Here is a 21058-nt window from a genome sequence, read left to right as displayed (position 1 = left end):
GGTTTTTGTTGCATTATCGTCATTAAGAGCGTGAGGAGGCGGCCTCTCGGTGCCTGGCCCCCCCCGCAGCTGCAGGTCCGTGGAGCACAGCTCGCTGCCGTGCCCTGCGGCGCCCAGACCCACGTGGCGCTCCGCCGGGTCCTCTGTAAATAGCGCTGTAGCGAGGTCGGCCACCCGTGTCCAGCGCCGGCCCCCCAGCCCGGGCCTTTGGGCTGTGCACAGAGCCCCTGCGGTCAGGTTGCACCTGGCGTTGGAGCCTCCTAAAGCTGGCATGGGCAGGACCAGCCCGGGGAGGACCTTGCACAAGGGGCTCCCCTGGCTCCTGGCACGGCCGGAGCCTGCCTCGGGGCCTGCAGCTGCCCTGGGCGCAAGGGGCCCGGCACCTGGATGCCTGGAGGCCCATCTCAGGCCACCATGCACGGGCACTTTTGAGGACTCTCTGCCCGGGCCGCCGGCGGAGCTGTGCTCCTCGGAAAGCACCCTGAAACCTGAGCCCACCGCACAGCTTCCCGGAGTCGACGCCAGCCCGGTGGGAAATGCACCTGGGTCCCCTCAGCCTTGGGCGCGGCGGGGGCCTGACTCAGAGACGGAGACAGGGATGAGCCGCAGGGGCCGGGCCTGCCCCCGCCCATCACCGCGGGCAGCCCCCTCCTCGGGCGGGAAGGGCCCCTAGACGCGGCCCGGCGGCGGCAGGACGGCGGTGGACGTGGCGATGGACGTGGAGGCGCCCCCCGCGGCACCTTGGCCACAGGACCTGCGGGGCCCGGAGCTTCCAGTGCCTTTTGCTCACCCGCTCAGCTGCATGTTTAGCTGAGCTGAACGTTTGGTGACCGCGATTTGTTTCTGCCGTAGAGGGCCTTCCGGGGACTCCTGGCTTGTGTGTTTGCAAAAGCCTCTCCCAGAATGTCTTATTTTGTAACGACTGAGCTACACATAGTAACAGCTGCACATGTATATGCGTAATATATATGGAAATTCAATATATTTTCTAGTTAAAGCATTCTAAAGTAATCGATGTTTCTAGCAAATTGTCATGATTTCGACTAACGAAACGTCCATTTGTGCCACAGTCCTTGGCTTGACAAAGATGTGACTCTTGTAACAGGAGGAGTATGGGATGTGCCATCCCGTGTGATGTGAGGGAAGAGAGTGTGTTCCCAGCATGAGGCGCCTGATGGTTAGGAAGGAGTTGTGGGCAGTACATTAACCACTGTATCTAAGAATCCTGATTAAAAACGTTTCCACAAACTGCCACCTGCAGGGTGTGTCTTTTTGCTGCCCGGCCCACCCCACGCAGGCCACGCAGGCCACCCCCCTGCTGTCAGACCCGGACCCGCGGCGGAGAGGCGGGGGGGGCGGGGGGGGGGGGGCGGGGGGAACCCTGCAGCAGGGTGGGATGCCCCCTGCAGTCCCCGGGGACCAGGCACACGCCGGTGCCGCCAAGTCGCCCCGGCATCACCCAGACCCGTGCTGCCCTTGACCCCTGGAAGGGGCCTCCTCGGGGGCGGACGACGCAGTCCTCGCAGCACCCGGGTGCAGGCGACTCCCCTGCTCGGGCCCTGACGGTGGGGCCTGGCTGCGGCTGGGGCCTGGCCTGGGGGCCCCGGGAGAGCCGGGCGCACGGCCGAGGGTCCCAGGAGCCCCCCTGCCCGCTCAGGCCGAAGCCGCCCCCCACGCGTCCCCCGCAGGGTGCAGCCTCCGCAGCCCGGAACCTCCATGTTGAGGTTGCCATGACGACGAGCTGCGGGGTTGGAGGGCCAGGCGGAGCGCGGACCTGGGCCGGCTCGAACCGGTCTGAGCCTGCTCCAGCAGGGAGGGGCCTGGGAGATGCTGGTCCGCAGTCCGTCCCCAGCTGCCCCCAGGCTGAGTCTGGGGCGACCCATCACTGTGGCCCCGTCAGCGGGGCCCGGCTGGGCTTAGGCCGTGGGGCGGGAAGGGGCTGTGTCGCCGGGTCACGTCCGGAGGGGCCTTGCTGGGAGGCGGCCCTGCACCCCTGCCCTGCACCCCGCCCGCAGCCCTGAAGCCCTGTGTGGCCCGGCTCCCCGCTCCCAGCCCCCACTTAAACCTCAGCCCTGCAGGGCCCCCCGGGGCCTGAGGCCCAAGACCTCCCTGGCTCGGTGCAGGCTACAACCGTGCAGGTGTTGGCGACAGGACCCCAGTGGGCTTCCTGGACATCGCCCCAGAAGCGAGCGTTTCAGGTGAGGGGCCAGACCCCCTCCCACCTGGCCACCCCTGCTGCGGGCGGAACCACCCAGGATGCCACAGGCAGCAGGACAGATTCCTGCAGACCTGCCCTGGCAGGCGCCCTGGCCATGCCCCCTCTTCACACCTCTGACAGGTGCCCAGGTGGGGGGGGGGGGGGGGGGGCGGCGCTGACACCGAGGGGCTCTGCCTGCAATTCCAGGGGCTGCCACCAGAGGACAGGAGGTCAGCCATCCTTATTTATTCAAGGTTGTTTGTTTTTTTTTAGATTTTATTTATTTATTCATGAGAGACAGAGAGAGAGAGAGAGAGGCAGAGACACAGGCAGAGGGAGAGAGAGAGAGAGAGAGAGAGAGAGAGGCAGAGACACAGGCAGAGGGAGCAGCAGGCCCCACGCAGGAAGCCCGACACGGGACTGGATTTTGGGTCTCCAGGGTCAGGCCCTGGGCTGAAGGCGGCGCCAAACCGCTGAGCAATCCGGCCACCCGGGCTGCCCTATTTAAGGTTTTTTAAGGTTTTATTTATTGACTTGAGAGAGAGAGAGAGCATGAGGATGGGGAGACACAGACCCCCCGCTGAGCAGGGAGCCCGACCCGGGGCTCAATCCGAGGACCCTGACATTACGACATGAGCCAAAGGCAGAGGCTTCTCCGATGGACCCCCAGGCACCCCAAGATTTTTTTTAAGTAATCTCTGCCCCCAATGTGGGGCTCGAACCTGCAACTCCAAGATCAAGAGCTGTGCACTCCACTCGTGGAGCCGGCCCAGTGCCCCGAGTGGCTTTCAAGGGTTGGTGTGGCCTTACGGGGATGTCCGCACCGCTGTGCTGTCCTCTTGGGGTGTTCTCCTGGCCCTAAGGAGGGGACGCCACTCCCCTTGCCTGCCCAAAGCCCAGGGGGTGTGAACCCACGCCCTCACCAGCCCGGCCCATCCTGACCCCTCTGGGTGAGGGGTTCTGTGCCCTAACTCCTGCTGTGACACGTGGGTGCTCCACATTGCCCCCCCACCTCCCTCCTACTGTGGGCTCACCCCCCATCTGCGGGCAGGAGCTGAGACCCGGGGGCCAGTCATGGCCACAGGCCCATCCCACGTGGACCTAGAGGGCGTGAGCTCCTGCCTGGGCCCAACCCTCCCGCCGGGCCCAGGTTCCTGCTGTGACCACTTCACCAACGGAAGGGCGGCAGAGGGTGTGACACGGGTCTTGGCAAGCCCGGCCCTCCCTCCCCAGGAGCCCTTTGTGGATGGAGGGCCTGGGGATCTTTTCCTGGGGAAACTGAGGTTCAGGGCAGGGCTTGGGACCCAGCCAGTTGCCGTGTGGCCCTGGAAGGGCCTGTCCCCTCTCCAGGTCATAGTTTTCTTATCTATAAGAGAGGGTGGGGGGGGGGTGCAACGGATCCCAGTTCGAGGGCCGATGGCTCCGTGCGGCTGGCCCCCGCCCCCTGCTCCCCAAAGGGCATGGGATGCTGTGTGGGTGTGCGCAGCTGCCCCTCCTAACTTCCTGTTTATAGCAGCTGCAGGATCTCATCTCTTCACCCCCAAGCCATTATGATCACCATGGCAACGAGGCGGGTGTTTGTTCCAACAGGTTGGCGGAACCTGAGGAAGGAGGGCAGGGGTGTGGGGCCCCGGCCCCGAGGGCTCTGGAGACCTCGGCTCAGGACCCGCCAGTGCCCCGGGGACTCCTGACTCCTGTCCTGTGCAGAAGGAAGCCAAGGGGTCGCTGGTGCCCCATCCCCTGCTTCTCTCCTGCCTGGGGCGGCGCCTGTCCTCCCGCCTCCACGTTTGTCCGCCTGTGCGGGGCCAGGATGGAAGCAGGGCCTGGAGGCAGAGCTTCTGGAAGGAGAATCCACCCCGCAGGGCTGTCTCCCTCCACCCGTAGTTCTGTGTCTCCCCCGGGACAGATGGACGCAGGGCGGCCTGGACACGTGTGGGGCTGGGCCCAGGAGCTGACGCCGGTGGTGGCCCCATCCGGGGGTGATGGGGGAGGCACAGGGTCCTCACTGACCGGGAGCCATGGCCACGCCCTCCCCACCCACCCCCACTCTCCACAGCAGGATAGGGATAGGGATAGCGGGCACCTCCCCCTGAGTCCTGTTCCTCCTGCCCACCCCCCCACCCCCCCCCACCCCCCCCCCCACCCCCCCCCCCCGCCGCCCTGCCCCTGGCCTCCTCCCAGCAACCGTCCTGGCCTGGGCCCGTCTTACTGTGTCCCACCCCGACGGGGCTCACCAGTGGAGGTGAGGTCCCGTGGACTAAACATGTCCCAAATCGGTGGATCCCCTAAGTACCAGGTACTCTGACGGCCTGCGGGATGGGCCAAGGTAAGGCCGGTTTGGAGACCCAGGCCACCTTGAACAGCAGCCCCCGCTCCCTGTCTCTCCCAGGCCCCCCAGCAACACCAGGAGCCCCTTGTTAATGCAGACGGCGGCCCCTGCCCCGACTTCTGGAACCAGCAGGCCGGCACCGGCGCAGCGAGGTGAGGGGGGTGGACAGGGCTCGCGTGTCAGAGGCGGGGAGGGAGGGGTGCTGGGGAGCGCAGCGGGTGGGGGGCGCCCAGGCCTGGGGTGGGGGGACGCGGGGCGTCCTGGGGCGATGCCCGCCGCACCCCTCGCTCCGGGGACAGTGGACCCAGGGGGCCGGGAGGCCAGGTCAGCCCTTCCAGAAGCGTCTGCCCTGCGGCCCGGCGGGCCCTGCTGGGCGTCGGCGACTTGGGCTTCTCGAGGGCCCGGAGCGGGGGCGGGGGTCCTGACCCTGCGGGACCCGCTCGTGGCTCGGCGCCCCCCGGTGTCGCGGGAGGGGCGGGAGGAGGGGCGGGGCGGGAGGGGAGGGGTGGGGAGGGGCTCGCGGCCAGGCCCCGCCCCCGGCGCCCAGGCTTAGGCGCGGCAGCTGAGCGCGGTGCGGGGCGTCGCCGGAGCAGGTGCGGAGCGCGGAGTCCCCGAGCCCCGGGCCCCGCGCCCCCGGCCCCACCCCGGTGAGTGCGCGGGTCCCGACGGCCCCAGTCCGGCGCCTGCCATGGGGGACCCCGAGGGGCGCGGGGAGGCCCCCCAGGAGGAGGGCGGCCGGGGCGCGGAAGACGCGCCCTCGGCTCTAGGGAAACTGAGGCCGGCGCGCACCCGGAGGGTCGGGGCAGCAGGACACCCCCGACCGGCGCCCCCTCCCCGCGGAGCCCGCAGGGCGGTCGGGCCGAGACTCCGGGCTGCCCGCTGGGGCGGGGAGATGCCCCCGCCCCGCGTCCCTCCCACCCCGGGGCTCTCGTCTCCACCACATCCCTGCCGGTAAAACCGTGCGCACTCGCCCCGCTTCCAATCCGCCCGCAGGCCACGGCTCACCGGGGAGGGAAAGGCCTCGACGGGCGCAGGGCCGGGCTCCCGCGGGCAGCACCGGGAGGGAGGGACGGGAGGGAGGGATGTCGCGGTGGAGACAGGTGAGTAGAGACCCTGGGGAGCCCGGGAGGAACGTGGGGCGGAGGGCTCGCTCTTCATGCGTTCCTTCTAGAAGCATCTGGGCAGCACTTTACACTGGGTCCCAGGCGACTGTCTAGGGCTTTAGGTCCAAGTGTCGAGCTGCTTAAAATGCGCATTCCCAGGCCCTCCCCAGGGAAGAGGCTCCCACTGGATCTCGGGGAGCAGCATTTGTAATGCACGCTGCTGCGGCTGCTGCGTTCCCTGCTGGGGAGCACTGTCTAAGGAGTCACGGGGATCAGAGCTGCAGGAAGTGAAGGGGGGCCGAGGGGGCTGGGCAGGGGATAGATGGCCAAGACGGTGACCTGGGGACATCCTGCCGCTCCGCCTCCACACACAGGGGAGCACCAGTGGACCCCTCCCCCCAAGTCGCCAGGGACCACATTTTGGTAAGAAGGGAGCTGTGCTCTGAGGTGCTCATCAGCAAGGTGTTTGTTCACCATGTGGGTGGCCCCAGCAGCTCAGTCCAGCTGGCCCCACAGCAGTTGGATCTGGGGGTGGGGGTGCACCTGCTGTGGGGCCAGCTCAGCCCCAGGTGGGCCAGCAGGAGACACGGAGGCTTAGAGCCCCGGCTCCAGGCAGGTTACACCAGCCCCCCGCCCCCGGTGTGAAATGCAACCCCAATATCCACTCTGCAGAATTGCAACTTCCCATTCACCCTGAACCTTGGGGACAGCCAGGGGACGGGGTGGACCTGTTCATCATGGCTCGGCCCTGGTGCCAGGGTGGCCGAAGCTCCTTGGCCAGCCTCGCTTTGTTCTCTGGACAAATGGGAGCTGCGGTTCTGGGCCTGGTGGCCAAGCGTGAGCAAGGATGCGGGCGCCTCTTGCTCTGTGCCGCTGCCCAGGCCCAGGAGGGACGGGGATGGGGGAGTTCCCTTGGGGCCCATCCCACGGACGGAGGGCCCCTGCCGCCAGCACGTGCTTCCTGGGGGTCAGCTGCACACCCGCTGCTGGTGCGGCTCTGGGTCAGGTGCCGGCGGGTTCCCAGGCCATGGGTGCAGAAATATCAGTAGCCAAGCAGTGGAGGGTTTCCAGGGAAACGAGAGGAGTGTCTGGGCACCCCGGGGATGAGCCACCTCTCCGACACCTGTGCCCAGACGCCACTTGCGCCCCCCCCGCCCCCCCCATCCAGTCAGCGGGCTGAGGGAGGGAGCTCTGCGGGGTGGGGGGGCGCCTGGACTCCAGAACTCAGGAGGTGCCAGGACCTAGAGCTTGGATGCCATCGTCAGAGGCCGCCTCCATCCCCGGCCACCTGCTGGCTCTGTGGCCCTGAGTAAGCTCCAAAGCCCGGGGCCTCAGTTTCTCCTTGTGGGTGACGTGAACAGCAGTACCCCCTTTCTGGGGCTGATATTATCAGGGGAGGTGGCTCCTCCTCTGTCTTGAGCATTTTATTCTCACAGCCACCCCATCTCTGTGTCTCAGGCCGCTTGCTCCTGCGTCATGTTTGTCTCTGGGACCGTGAGCCCCTGTAGCCCCTGTCACTCAGCCAACGCAATTGGCAGTTGCCCTGGCAACAGCTCAAGCAGCGGCTGCTCCCCTGGCTTTAGGGGACCGCGGGGGTAGCAGCCTCCTCCCCACAGGTAGAGAAGGGAAGGGGGGCCTGATGCCCGGCCCCCTGGAAACTCACTGCTGACGGTAGGGGCGACAGCTTCTAGGCCTACCTGGCCACCTGCAGCACCCCCCTCCGCATGCCCCCCATCTTTGCAGGGAGGCTCCCAGGGGCAGCCAGTGGCCAGTCTGAGGGAGGTGGGGCCTCATTTCAGGGTGTGAGCCAGCTGCCCGTCTGTCCTCAGCTCTTGGGTCTGGTCAGGTGAGCCCCTCTGAGCCCACCATTCCCCGGGGCCCCATAGGGCTAAGGTTGGAGCATCAGGAACCAGGTGCTGTCTGTGGGGTGGCCTGAGCTGGTCGGAGGTACAGAGCAGGGATGGCAGCCCCAGGGCCACTGAAAGACAGACAGACAACTGGGAGACCTGCAGGCTGCGGGCATGGTCCGTGGACAGTGGGCACGGCCTGGGGCTAACCTGGCTCTGCCCCTGCCGACTTCCCTGTGAGATCCGGGGCAGGTACAGTTGAATCCAGCCGAGTCCCCATTTCCTACACCGTCAAGTGAAACGTCCCCTGCGCAGGTTGTGCCTGGCCTAGAGGTACCCTCTGTGATGGGCAAGTGAGCACCGCCGAGGGGGCCAGAGCGGCCAGTCCAAAGGCTCTGTGGTACACCTGGGGAGGGTGACGTGTCCTGTATGCCAGAGGCTGGCTGCCAAGCCTGGGGCAGGGCGGCTGAGGGGCGGGCACCGAGTGGCAAAGTCAGCGTGGCGAGGGGGTCGGCCCTGATGGCTTCCAACGGGGGCACAGGGAGACCACCCTGGGGCTTTGGGGGAGGCACAGGCTGTTGCCCGACCCAGGGGAGCGGTGGGTGCCTGGGCCGGGCAGTGCCGTGAGGAGGACAGCTCACAGCAGCTTAGCTGTCCCCCGCCCTTCCTCCTGGGGTCTGCAAGGGACCCTGAGGCCCCCTGGAGGTGTGCAGGCGTAACGGGGAGCTGGCCTTCCTCCATGGTGCAGGCGGGCAGGGCCAGGAGAGACTGGGCAGTGACACTCCTCAGGGCAGTCCCATGGGCTGTCCCCCATTCCTTGGAGAGGCTCCCCTGAGGTCACCGGCTCAGCTCCTCCCCGGGCTGCAGCCGTGCAGTCCACGCCTGTTCGCACGGAGCAGAGGGGCCAGGCCTGAGCTGGCCTCAGGAGGCCCCCACCCCCCGACAAGGCCCCACTCTGTCCCTGCCACAAGGACACCACTGTGGCTCGGTTTCCATGGTGACGGGGGGCAGTTTCACAGACGGGGAGGGAGACGGAGTGGTGGCCCTGCACCCCAAACTTCTTGAAAGGGCAGGATTTGCAGTACATTTTCATTTCTACTGACTACAGGGAGTGTGCTCTTCTCTGCAGGGTGGGCCCAGGGGAGAGGATGGGGCATTGCCCCTGGCCGTGCTTGGTGGGCAAGGACCCCCAGCGACCCTCTGTGCTGGCCACTCAGGGTCCCGGGGTCCCCGGGCAGGCCCCAGGCACAGTGGCCTCTTCTTGCCCCAGCTCCTCTGCAGGACAAGGACTCCGGGGTCCCGGGGAGAGCTTTGCCTGCCCTGGCTCCAGAAGGGACCATACAGGCTGGGTGACCCGGGCACCACTCCCCCACGACTCTGTCCCCTTAGCAAAGCCCCCAGGAGACACAGGCACCTGCTGTGGCACAGCCAGGGGTCCCAGTCCTGGCTGGGTGGCAGGGGGGAGTGTGGCCCTGGGCGCAGCGGGATCCAGCAGCTCCCAGCGACGGAGCGCAGACTGGACTGTACCGTCATCTCTCAGCCCTGTCTCGTCCCCAAAGCGACCCTGCAAGGATGCCCCATTGTGCAGATGGGTCGTGAAGACTTAGACCAAGGGACCGGCCCCAGGTCAGCAGCATGAGTGCCCGTGGCCCCCTGGGTGCCCAGCGCCGTCCAGCCTGGGGACTGAGCTCCAGGCCCACCCCCATCCCCCCTCAGGTGTGCCCAGCGGCCCCCGTTCCCGCAGGTGTGCCCTCCTGCTCCACGGGCAGCACAGTTGGGAGGCTGTGCCCGGCTGCCAGGACCCCGCTGCTGTGGGCTCCAGCTGATTCTGTCATTGCTGGATGTGCAGCACATGTGGTGACTGGGGACGGCACGGCAGCACCGCCGGGCCGGGGGGCACCCGGGGGCCACAGCGTGCGCTCTGCCCGCAGGTCCCCACCATGACGACGTTGCTGGAGATCAAGAGCAGCGTGCTTAGGCAGGTGCAGGTGTGCCCGTCCTTCCGGCGGAGGCCCGAGGGAGAGCCAGGGAGCACCGGCACCGACCCCCAGGAGCCTGCCGCAGGGGCTTGGTGGGTGCCCCATGCCTCACTGGTGCCGTCACATGCACCCAGCCTCCCTTCTCTCACTGCACCCCTCTCCTGCTGCCCCAGCACGGCCCCCCAGGGGAGCCTGGGGGGGTCTGAGCCCCAGGCCCAGTGGGAGGGCACCCTCCCCAGACGGAGGAGGCCCAGGCAATCGCCTCAAGGTGTGCAGGCGGGGGCTGGTCCTGGCCGGGGGGGGGGGGGGCAGGCGCGTGCTGTGAGTGGCGGGGTTCCCTGACCTCAGCCTGGCCTGTCCCTGCAGGAAACCTGGTGATGGCGTGGAGTTCTTCGCGCAGATGCGCCTCATCCTCAAGAAGGGGGAAGGCCGACAGGGCCTGCCGTGCCCCGAGGTGAGGGCAGCTCAGAGCTCAGCCTTCCGCCACCCCCCTGGACAGCCGGCCTCCAGCCCTCACACTAGGCTCCCTCCCTCCCTGGAGTCCTCCCTGCAGGAGGCCCTCACCCGCGTGCCCCTCGCAGGTCCTGTTGCGCAGCGGGGCACCAGCCCCTGCCGAGCCTGTGGACCCCAACCGTGGCCTGAGAGTCCTAACCCAGGAGGAGGTAAGGGGGCCCGGGGTCTGGCCCCACAGAGAGTCTGTGAGCGCCTACTGTGTGCCAGGCCTGGGTTCTGGGGACAGGTGCACAGCAAAGGTGGCAGGGGTGAGAGGGCCAGGGGCCCTAGAAGCGAGTAAGGAGCAGAAGTCAGGGGTCGAACCCATGGAGGGCCCAGCAGGTGCAAAGGTTGATGCTGGGACTGGACTCTGCCAGTGGGGGCTGGGATGCAGGAGAGCCTGGACCCCTCTGAGAGCCCCTCAGGGCCCAGGGCTGAGGGACACAGGGGTGGGGTGGCTGGGACCCAGGGTGTGCTCCCCCGCCCCCCCCCTCGCAGGTGGAGATGCTGTACGAGGAAGCCTTGTACACGGTGCTTTACCGTGCGGGGACCATGGGCCCCGACCAGGTGGATGACCAGGAGACCCTACTGGGCTACCTGCAGCAGGTGAGCCCCACTGTTCCACCCTCCCTGCTGGCCTGACCCCGCCCTGCTCTGGGGAGCAGAGACTGCTTTCGTTCCAACCCTTTCCTCTCTGCCTGGTGATGTGACCATCACCCAAATAACACAGGTCGGCCCCGCCGTTGGCACACCCATGCCCACACATGGGTGTGCACAGGCAGGCACACACACAGGCTGACAGGTGTGCCCAAAAGGATAGAGTGAGGGACAGACACATGGACACACAGGGAAGGGTACAAAGGACAAACTGACCCACGGGCCAGTATTTCTTTCCCCTGCCCCCTCATGTGTTTCCTGTGCTCCGTGAGGCTCCCCGGACATTGGCCAGCCCCGCTCTGGGGGCACCTGTGCCCTCACACTGGCCCGCTGTCCACAGGTGTTTGGTACCAACCCCGAGGAGTACGCCGAGGCCATTGAGCGTGTGAAGAAGGCCAAGGTGAGGCTGCCGCCCAGTGCAGGCAGGTGCCGGCCAGCCCGGTGGAGAGGACACGGCGGGGCCAGGGCATGGCCACACGGAGCCTCCCCCAAGAGGCCCCTCGGCACCCTCTGTCCACAGGCCCCCACATACGCCCTGAAAGTCTCTGTCGTGCGTGCCAAGAACCTGCTGGCCAAAGACCCCAATGGTGAGTGGGGACCATCCTGGAGCTTGGCTGTGCCCAGGCCTGGTGGCTGTGGAGGGCCGGGGAGGCCTGGGGCCGGGCGCTGAGCCACCCACCCACCGTGTCTTAGGCTTCAGTGACCCATACTGCATGCTGGGCATCCTGCCGGCCTCGGGCGCCCCCCAGGTGCCGGGTTCGCATAAGGAGCAGCGCTTCAGCTTCCGCAAAGGCAGTAAGCGGGGAGGGCCCCTGCCGGCCAAGTGCATCCAGGTCACCGAGGTCAAGAGCAGCACCCTGAACCCTGTGTGGAAGGAGAACTTCCTCTTGTAAGACCCCTCTTCCAGATGGGGGCGGGGTGGGGGCAGGGGGCTGCGTGCTGCGCCAGGATGTACCTGGTGTCAGAGCCTGGCCCAGCCAACCAAGCGGGGCTGGTCACAGGACCACTTTCTAGAGGACAGAACAGCCTCAGAGAGGCGCCAGGCCTGGTGGCCACAGTCGGGCTTCAAATCCAGGCAGCCTGTCTCACAGCTGGAGCTCATGGACCCTTTCCTGCAGCTCCCGAAATGGCCCCTCCCCGAGCCCCAGGCAGAGGAGTGTCCGGCCCCTCTGGCTATCTCTGTTTTCCTTACAGTGAGATCGAGGATGTGAGCATGGACCAGCTACACCTGGACATCTGGTATAGGCCCCTGGGCCCTGTAGGGCCGAGGGTGTGGGTGGACCTGGTCTGGGGGGTGGGGGTGGGGGTGGGAGGGAACATTCGGGGCCCAGCCAGGCTCCACACAAGCCAGGTTTGCCCCCTGCCCCCCAGGGACCATGATGATGATGTGTCCCTGGTGGAAGCGTGCAGGAAGCTGAACGAAGTCATCGGCCTGAAGGGCATGAGCAGGTATGACAATGGGACCTTTGTGTCCCCCAGACACTGTGCCTGCAGCTTGGCCACGTGGGCCAGCCGGTGGTGGCTCCCCAGGGACCATAGGTGGGAACCCACTGCTTCGCCCAGGTATTTCAAACAGATTGTCAAGTCGGCCCGTGCTAACGGGACCGCAGGACCCACGGACGACCACACGGATGACTTCCTGGGGTGTCTCAACATACCCATCCGGGTGAGTGGGGGCCAGGGCTGCAGTCACAGAGCGCTCACCCTGCGGGGATGCCCCTGGTGGCTAGGTCCTGTGTCCCCCATCCTTCCTGGGCCGGGTGGGGCTGTGTGCTCAGGGGTCAGGGAAGGACCGGCCTCCTGGGGCCTCCTGTGTCCAGGCACCCCCCCCACCCCGCCCAACGGCCGACTGTGTGCTGCGGGTGGGGTGGGAAGCAGAAGTCTGTGTGGTCTCTTTGGTCCCACAGAGAGTCTGGGGGGGGAGGGACTGCCAGTATGAACCCCCTCCCCTCAGGAGGTGCCCGTGGCGGGTGAAGACCGCTGGTTCAAGCTGGAACCGCGCTCCAGCGCCTCCCGGGTGCAGGGAGACTGCCAGCTGGTCCTCAAGCTGATCACCACACAGGTGGGGAGCTGTGGGGTCCCCTGCCCTGCGGCCAGCCGCACCCCTGCCAGGGGCTGGGGCAGGGCAGTTGATGGGCGGGCCTGAATTCCAGAGGGACACGGCCATGAGCCGGCGCGGGCGCTCGGGCTTCCTGTCCTACATGCTGCTGCTCGGCCGGCTGCTGCAGTTCGAGCACCGACCCGAGGAGGTAGCCCCACCCTCGGGACCGGGGTGGTGACCTGGCGCCTGGGGGGTGGGGGAGAGCCGGGGAGGCTGGGCACGCGGGCGGGAGGGCATGGCGGCTCCTCCCTCCACCCACGCCCCCCCCGCCTCCAGCGCAACTCGAGCAGCTGGCGCGGAGAGCTCAGCGGGCCCGCGGCCACCGTGCTCTGCCTCCACGGCGCGCAGAGCAACCTGTCTGCGCTGCAGCTGGCGGTGCTGTGAGTGGGCGGGGCCTCGCGGCTAGGACGGCGAGCGCGGGCGGGAGGGGCGGGGCCGTGAGTGGCAGCAGCTGAGAGGAGGCGGAGCTGGCGGGGAGGGGGCGTGGCCTGAGGTGGGCGGGGCAGAGGGGCGGGCAGGGAAGGGGTGCTTTGAGTGGGGGAGGCACGAACGGGGGCGGTGCTGGGGCGGTGCCGGGAGGGGATGGCCCGAGGGCACGAGGGGGTCCCCGCCCCAACCGCGCCTCACCGTGGGCGGGGCTGGTCCCCACAGGCACTGGGTGGTGAGCAGCCGCCACCATCAGACCTGCACGCTGGACTACGGCTACCTGCTGGGGCTGCTGGAGGACATCCAGGCACACTGGGAGGAGGCGTCCTCCCTGCCCCAAGAGCAGGTGAGCTAGCCCAGGCTGGCGGCAAGTGCGCTTCCTGGAGGGTGAGTCGGTGGGCACACAGGGCGGGGTCCCAGTGTCGTGGCCTGCGCGGCCTATGCTGAGATAGGGCATGTGCTGGGATCCCAGGAGGCGGAGGTCGTGGCCTGCACTTGGGGGAGGGACCCAGGGAGTGGGCGCTGGCTGGGGGGGACCAGTGCAAAGGCCCTGAGGCTGTGTGTGGGAGAAAGTAGCAGGGCCAGGCCCGCAGATGGCTGCAGGAGCCTCCCTCCCCCACCGCGTGGGGAGGGCGGTGAGGGTCAGCTCTGACGCTGGGTGTCCGCAGGAGAAGAGCCTGGCTGACAGCTTCTCTGCCTTCTGTGAGTTTGGGCTGCGGCTGCTGCGCCAGCTCCGAGACTACTTTCCAGCCACCAACAGCACCGCCGTCTACCGCCTGGAGCTGCTGCTGAAGTGGGTGTAGCCGGCGGTGCCCGGGGTGGGGGGGACCGGGCGGGCGGCCCACGGTCAGCGGGCGGCCCTTGTGCAGGTGTCTCAGCAAGATGCAGGTCTTCCAGCCGTCCTTCGAAATCTGCCCCTTTGAGGCGGAGCTGAACATGGACATCGCTGCTGCTCTGAAGGTGTGTGCTGGCAGGTGTGGGCCAGGTGCCGCCCCCACCCTGGCCCCGCTCTGGGCCAGCTCTAGCACCTGCTGCCCTGTTGGCCTCCCACACCCACCGCGCGGCCTCTCTGGCTTGTCTTGCAGAAAGGCAACCACGAGTGGTATGACAGGCTCCTGAACACCAAGAGTCCTCGCGAGCAGGTGCCGCTCAGGGAGGGCATGGCTGCAGGGGGAGCAGGGGATCGCACGTGGCTGCAGACCGGAAGGTCAGTGTGACCCGGGCCTTCCTCGCAGCCGGGGCCCCAGCGCCTCGCCGGCCTGGTGGAGCTGGCTGACGCCGTCTACGAGGACCTGCAGGCCTGCTACGGCATCTACGCCAGCCTCTTCCACAGGTGGGGCCCAAGGCGCTGGCTGCCGTTCCTGCCCTGACCCGTCGGTGGTGCCGTCAGGTCACGGGTGGGGCGAGCAGGTGTGTGGAATTTGTTCCTGCAGCATCGTGGAGATCGACTTCTTCACCCTCACCTTCCGGCAGCTGGAGCGTCTGGTGAGGAGAGGAGTGGGGAAGAGCTGCCGGGCTGGGTAGGTGCCTGGGTCTCCCTGACGCTGGCAGCCTGAATCCACCGTCCTGAGCAGGTGGCCAAGGAGGCATGGGTGCTGACGGAGGAGCTGAGCCCCAAGATGAGCCTGGAGGTGGCCTCGGGGCTCTTCGAGCTGTACCTGACCCTGGCAGACATTCAGCGCTTCTGGAGCAGCATCCCCGGCCGGTGGGTGCCCTGCCACAACCTGTTCTCTCCCCACCCCACCCCCGTCAGTCTCCTTTCTCTATCTGCCCCCAGACCTGTCCCCACTCCTGCTTGTCCCCCTGCCCCAGCTGTCCTGCAGCCTCCTCTAGAAGGTCTCTGGGACGGGATCCCGAGGGCCCCTTGAGGGAGGCTCTCCAGCTGCCCCTTTAGGCTGGGAACCGGACATGCTGGCTCAAGGTGTTTGGGTTAGGGCAAGCTCTGACAGGCTTCCTGCTGCAGTGACATCCGCTCCCTTGCTCTGGCCGGCATCCATGCCCCCTTCCTGCCCGCCGTGAAGCTCTGGCTGCAGGTGCTGCGAGACCAGTCCAGGTGGAGACTTCAGGGAGCTGTGAATGTGGACACAGTGAGTGAGCACCCGGGCCCGAGGGTGCCGGGCTCAGCCAGGGCTGTCCTGCAACCAGGCCTCCTCTCGCCTTAGCTGGAGCCCATGGATGTCTCCTCTAAGCACAGCAGCTCCGCGGCCACTGCTAGCCTCTGCTTCAGTCACATCCAGGAGCTGTGGGCCCGCCTGGCGTGGCCAGACCCTGTGCAGGCCCAGGCGCTGGGGACCCAGCTCAGCCAGGTGTGTCGCTGTGGGTTGGGGAGCACAGTCTGGGAGGAGACAGGAGTCTGGAGGGGCAGCAGGACCAGGGACTACAGCCCACAGGTCCAGAGCCCTTGTCTCCCCTCTAGGACCTGTGCGAGGCCACCCTCTTCTACACTGAGCTGTTGCGGAAGAAGGTGGACACTCAGCCCGGGCCCGCAGGCGAGGCAGTGAGCGAGCCGGTAAGCAGGCCGGTGGGCAGGCCTGTGGGCAGGCCGGGGTGGGGCCAGTGAGGCCAGTGGCGCCGCCCACCCACACCTGGCATGCCTCCCCAGCTCTGTGTGGTCCTCAACAACGTGGAGCTTCTCCGAAAGGCCGCGGGGCAAGTGCTGCGGGGGCTGGCATGGCCGGAGGCGCCCTCGGCGCTGGAGGGCGGCCTCCCACGCCCTTTGCTCAGCTGTACGCAGGCCCTGGACGAGGACCTGCAGCAGGAGGTCCACACCGTGACAGCACACCTAACCTCCAAGGTGGGCAGCGGGCGGGAGGTTACCGGGCTGCCCCAGCGCCGCCCCCGGTGCTGAGCGCTGCCCTCCGCAGATGGTGGCCGACATCAGGAAGTATGTGCAGCACATCAGTCTGTCGCCCGACTCCATCCAGAATGAAGAGGTGGGTGCCTGGCCGGCTGAGGGCTGGGGTGCCGCGGGTGGGAGTGTGGGGGCCCCAGGGACGGTGTGGCTGAGGACACTGCCCGCAGGCCGTGGCCCCACTCCTGAAGTACCTGGATGAGAAGCTGGCCCTGCTGAATGCCTCGCTGGTGAAGGAGAACCTGAGCAGGTAAGCCGCGGGGCGGGGGGAGGGTGCGGCCTGGGGGCTAGCCACACATGCCTGGCGTCCCTTCCAGGGTCCTGGAGGCCCTCTGGGAGCTGCTCCTGCAGACCATCCTGCAGGCACTGGGCGCCAACCTCGACGTCTCCGCCGACTTCTACGGCCGCTTCCACTTCACGCTGGAGGTAGGGCTGCACGAGGAGCCCCCGCTGCACCTCGGCCCGGCCCCGAGCTCCCCGAGCTGGCTGTGCCCACTGCCCCACGCGGCCAGGCCCTCCCACCTGAGCCGCTCCCCTGGGGTTCCAGCAGCCCAGCACTTTCTCTCTGCCGGCCGCCAGTCAGGACAGTCACCTGGCCCCGGGCACTGGCCTCTTCCCCAGCTCCTGGGCTCCTGGGGTGGGGCTCCTGAGGTGTGGCACCTGAGCGCACCTGCCCAGCCCACTAACCCCAGGCCCGCCTTGCCTCTGACGTCTCTCCCTCCTTGCCCTGCCCCAGGCCCTGGTGAATTTTTTCCACGCTGAGGGGCAGGGTCTGCCCCTGGAGAGCCTGAGGGACGGAAGCTACAAGGTGAGGCCTGGCCCGGGGGAGGGAGCGGGCGGCACCTGGGGGCCTGCGTTCAGCACCCGGTGGGCTCCGCAGAAACTGGAGGAGGAGCTGCGCCTGCACCAGTGCTCCACCCGTGAGTGCATCGAGCAGTACTACCTGGACAAGCTCAAGCAGGTATGGTGCCCAGCCCGGCACGTGGCCTCTCCCCCAGAGTCCCCAAGCCCCGGGTCACCTGCCTGAGCCCTTCCACAGAGGTCGCTGGAGCAGAACCGGTTCGGGCGCCTGAGCGTCCGCTGCCACTACGAGGCAGCAGAGCAGAGGCTGGTGGTGGAGGTGCTGCACGCAGCGGACCTGCCCGCCCTGGACGCCAACGGTGAGGGGCCGCGGTGCCGACAGGGACCCGCGCCGCACTGCTGGGTGAGTGCTCACAGGCTGCTCGCGGTCGTGCCCCTCAGGCCTGAGTGACCCCTTCGTGATCGTGGAGCTGGGCCCACCACACCTCTTCCCGCTGGTCCGCAGCCAGAGGACGCAGGTCAAGAGCCGGACGCTGCACCCCGTGTATGATGAGCTCTTCTACTTGTGAGTGTCCACCCATCAGCCCGTCCATGTGCCCGAGTGGGGCGCAGGGCTCCAAGTGACCGCCTTTTGCCCGCAGCTCTGTGCCGGCAGAGGCATGCCGCCGCCGCGGCGCCTGCGTGCTGTTCACGGTCATGGACCATGACTGGCTGTCCACCAATGACTTCGCAGGGGAGGCGGCCCTCGGCCTGGGCAGTATTGGTGGCATCGCGCGGCCCCAGGTGGGAGGGAGCACGAGGGCCAGGCAGCCTGTTACCTTGCACCTACGGCGGCCCAGAGCCCAGGGTGAGTGAGGGTCCGGGGGGTGGTGGGTTTGATGGGGTCCGGTCTCACCCTGGCCCTGCCCCTCCTGCCCACAGTGAGGTCGGCGCTGAGGATGCTGGAGGGCCGCAGCAGCAAGGAGGCACAGGAGTTTGTCAAGAGACTCAAGGAGCTGGAGAAGTCCATGGAGGCGGACCCCTGAGGCCTCCCGAGCTGCCCCCATCCTGCCCTGCGGGCAGCTCTGTGCAGCCAGGGCTCCTTCCCCGACCCCGCCATGTCGTGTGCATGCTGTGGCTGGTCCTCCAGCTCCCTTCTGCCCTGGCTGTGTCTGCGTGGCGTGTACTGTGAACCCCTTGCTACCAGCAGCACTCCCACTCTGGGTCTGGGGGCTCACTCAGTGGGGCCTGGCCAGCAGCTGTCCCCCTGGATGCAGAGCAGAGCACGCCCGACCACCAGGTGAGCTTCCCCATCAGCTCCCCTGGCAGGCGGGCACAGGGCTTAGAGCAGGGCTGTCAGCGGGGTGGCTTTGCTCCCCAGGAGCCGTTAGGCCAAGTCTGGAGGCATTTTTGGAGCTCAGAACCACAGGCTGGAGGGAGTGCTAGTAGCACTGACAGTGAGACCAGGGATGCTGCTGGAGGTCCTACAGTTACGGACATGGCAACCTCCCCTCAGCAAAGAACAGGCCATTCCCCAGTGTTCCTGGTGCCCCCGCACAGAGCCCACCTGGAGGAAGCTCTGTCTTCTCTTTCTGGGCTGGGGCATGTGGAAAGGCCCATAAGGCCAAGAGCCAGGAAGGTGGGGTTTGAGTCTGGACAAGCTTTGGCGGGAAACAGCTCCCAGTGGCCCTGGCAGAGGGGGAAGGTGGGCACCCCGATGCCTTCGCCAGAGGGTATAAGACATGTTTGCTAAGAACTGCATAGGTCCCCACCTCCTCGGCCTGAGAGAGGGTCCCGTGGCATCACTGTAAGGCTGGGGACATGACGCAAAGTTGATGGGTCAGTGTAAGCTCTGTGCTGGCCACACAGCTCTCCAGCGTGTTCTCCTTCTGTGTCCACACACACATGCCCGCGCAGGACCTGCTCCACGCCCGGCACCCCCACAGTCCAGACCCTCCCCAGGCAGGGCCTGCCTCACTGGAGACTGAGCGTCGTCCCCTCCTCCCCCAATTCCCTGGCCAAGTGCAAAGAAACAAGCTCACACCGGGATGTCCTTGGCCTGCAGCTTCACTGGGCGGGCTCGGCGGCCCCAGAGCACAACCGTGTCAGAAGCATGGGGATAGAGTCCAGTGCCATGAGGGCTGAGGCTGCCAGGCCTGTCTGTGTCCCCACGAGTCCTGCTGTATCTTGAGTTCCTTATTGCTCTGTCGTGAAGAAATACACATGTCTGCAAACTTCAGTCTCTCTGCCGTTTCTTGATTCCTTTCCAAACGTCTCGGGGGGCCCCGGCCTCTGCCCCTTGATCCAGAGGATCCTCCTCCTCAGGGCAGCTGCTGCTCTCTCCTCTGTCCTCAGCATCAGGTCCCCGCTCCTTGGACTCATCCTCACTGTCGCTGTCACCACTGTCTGGGAGCAGCCTGGAAGGGAGAGGTGTGTTCACCAAGGGCTTCATCCCAGGCACACTCCCTCACAGGAGCCCCCACCTGAGGGCAGATTCTTCTATTCCCTGTGTTCTCAAAACCAACAGTTCTTCTCTCCAGTGGGATTTTCACGTTCCCTTTCCCAGTCACAAAACCCTTGTTGTGTTTAGGAACCCACCCCTCCTCCTCACCCCCACCATCTGCAGGAAAGGCTGAGGCCAGGGGCAGCGGAGAGGCCTGGGTCTGAGCTGTCTCAAGACCGGGAAGCCCAAGGACCTACTGAGTGCCAGCCACTGGCCTGTTGGGGTTTGCAAACTCCCGCCCAGAATCCACGTCAAAAGGATCTGGAGAGAGAAAGCACGCGAGAAAGGGACCTGTGAGTGAGCTCAGAGCAGGACCAGCCTCCCACAGCCCCGGCTTCTCCACAGGAGGTGCTGTGCCTGGAGGGGCCTGGCACCCAACCAGGGGGCTTGTGTGTATGCCAGGCCTCACCGATTTCCTCCTCCTCGGGGCGCTCCCTGGCATGGGCCAGGAACTCCTGCTCTGCCTGCAGCACCTCCTCCGGGCCACTGCAGGCCGCATACTTGTCCAGGAGCTGGTGGTTCAGGTCCAAGAAGCCCTTGCCCCACTTGAACTTCCGCAGCAAAATGATAGCAAGGTCTGAGAAGCCTGACGGTGAGGAAAGCAGAGACCCAAGGATGCTGACAATCCCTCTCTCATCCTGGGTGCACGCCCAGCACCCCCAAAGCTGTCCCGACATCTGAAACTCCCCATGAGACGCCCTCCGCCGGTCCAGTGAGCCTGCTCACCCGCCTCCACCGTCCCCTGAGGCCCTCTACCCACGTCTCATGGGGCCACCTATCTGAGCCTCCACTAGGACCCTAGGTTCTCTCAGGGCAAGTAGAGGGGTGACAAGTGGGACGGAAACCCTGGCCTTCCCACCTTGACCACCCCACATGCCCTCTGGTTGCTCCGGGGACGACCAGTACAGAACACACTGCTGTGTGCGGCGCCATCCCGCTACCAGGCTCAGCGCTCACCCAGGATGCAAAGGGTGGCAGCAAAGGCCTCTACGCAGGACAGCTTGCAGGGCCGGCCATAGTTCACCGGGTTGGCAGCTACCAGGTGCGGCAGCAGCCGCAAGTGGCTCCCACGCATCTTCCCAAAAGGTGTCTCATCCAGTCGGGCCCAGGAGCAGTCGATGACAGCGACCCCGCACTGAGCCACCAGCTGCCTGTTAGGAGCAAAGGTGGGCTAGGCTCTGGAGGAGAACCGCGTTCCCTAGGGACCCAACCACATCCTTCCGCCCTGCCCCTCCGCTCCTACCTGTCAGCGCAGGACACGTACTGGGAGCCCACGGGGCTGAGCACGACGCCGCCGAACCTCTGGCCCAGGCGCAGGCTGCGCACCAGGCCCAGGCGGGCCAGCTTGCGGCCAGTGCAGCGCCGGGGGTCGCAGTGGCCCAGCTCCCACATGGCCAGTGGGCACGGTGGCCGCGCCGGGCCCGAGCCGCCCTCCTCCTCCGCCGCCTCTGGCTCCACGGATGCTACACCGGAGCGCAGAGGGTACCAGGCCTCAGGGGCAGCTCGCAGGGCCGGCCCGGCCCCCGACCCCGCCCCCGGCCCGAGACCCCGCCCACCGCCCCCGTCCCGCCCGCGACCCTGGCCCTCGGTCCCGGCACCCCACCCCGGCCCCGCCCCCGGTCGTGCCCCACTCACCGCGCAGCGCGGCTCCCACGTCCTCCGCGAAGGCCTCCAGAGAGCGGCCCGCGGGGCGGCGAGCGCGCCCTCCGCCAGCGCCCGACCCCCGCGCCGCCCTCCTCCGGCCCATGGCGGGCAGCCGAGGCCCGCACACCCGGCGGCGGGGTCTACGCAGG

The 21058-nt window shown here is 67.1% G+C and overlaps 2 protein-coding genes across 26 annotated transcripts; one reads left to right on the top strand and one right to left on the bottom strand.

The window, feature by feature from the left end:
* The first annotated feature begins 1802 nt into the window (after positions 1 to 1802).
* Positions 1803 to 19001, top strand: BAIAP3 (BAI1 associated protein 3). 22 transcript variants are annotated; one of them, XR_012000681.1, is made up of 36 exons: positions 1803 to 2198; positions 4587 to 4678; positions 9408 to 9547; positions 9822 to 9909; positions 10037 to 10117; positions 10446 to 10553; positions 10945 to 11004; positions 11125 to 11191; positions 11298 to 11493; positions 11799 to 11843; positions 11976 to 12053; positions 12168 to 12270; positions 12559 to 12666; positions 12758 to 12853; positions 12982 to 13085; positions 13357 to 13477; positions 13800 to 13924; positions 14001 to 14091; positions 14217 to 14273; positions 14367 to 14464; positions 14565 to 14616; positions 14706 to 14836; positions 15095 to 15218; positions 15294 to 15437; positions 15548 to 15640; positions 15734 to 15925; positions 15996 to 16064; positions 16153 to 16232; positions 16300 to 16408; positions 16719 to 16790; positions 16863 to 16943; positions 17022 to 17142; positions 17225 to 17348; positions 17425 to 17630; positions 17705 to 18062; positions 18828 to 19001. XR_012000681.1 is itself a non-coding variant. In XM_072754155.1 (35 exons), the coding sequence occupies exons 3-35, from the start codon at positions 9417 to 9419 to the stop codon at positions 17806 to 17808; spliced, it is 3459 nt and encodes a 1152-aa protein (XP_072610256.1). In that variant the 5' UTR covers positions 1803 to 2198; positions 4587 to 4678; positions 9408 to 9416; the 3' UTR covers positions 17809 to 19001. The 22 variants fall into 22 exon arrangements, 6 of the variants coding, with proteins under 6 accessions (XP_072610256.1, XP_072610255.1, XP_072610259.1 ...); XR_012000677.1 differs by having other exon boundaries at positions 18680 to 19001; XR_012000678.1 differs by lacking the exon at positions 1803 to 2198 and adding an exon at positions 3354 to 3787 and having other exon boundaries at positions 18680 to 19001.
* TSR3 (TSR3 ribosome maturation factor) lies at positions 18812 to 21049 on the bottom strand. Of its 4 annotated transcripts, none has more exons than XM_072754185.1 (6): positions 20901 to 21049; positions 20509 to 20728; positions 20223 to 20416; positions 19675 to 19851; positions 19463 to 19526; positions 18812 to 19179 (listed from the first exon to the last, which is right to left on the bottom strand). In XM_072754185.1, exons 1-6 carry the CDS (start codon positions 21010 to 21012, stop codon positions 18999 to 19001), a joined length of 948 nt encoding a protein of 315 aa, XP_072610286.1. In that variant the 5' UTR covers positions 21013 to 21049; the 3' UTR covers positions 18812 to 18998. The 4 variants fall into 4 exon arrangements, 3 of the variants coding, with proteins under 3 accessions (XP_072610286.1, XP_072610287.1, XP_072610288.1); XM_072754186.1 differs by having other exon boundaries at positions 19481 to 19526; XR_012000691.1 differs by having other exon boundaries at positions 19048 to 19179; positions 19374 to 19526.
* Positions 21050 to 21058: the final 9 nt, after the last annotated feature.

Source organism: Vulpes vulpes, chromosome 3 (genome assembly GCF_048418805.1).
Source record: "Vulpes vulpes isolate BD-2025 chromosome 3, VulVul3, whole genome shotgun sequence".
Taxonomy (NCBI): domain Eukaryota; kingdom Metazoa; phylum Chordata; class Mammalia; order Carnivora; family Canidae; genus Vulpes; species Vulpes vulpes.
This window is presented reverse-complemented; position numbering and strand designations above follow the sequence as displayed.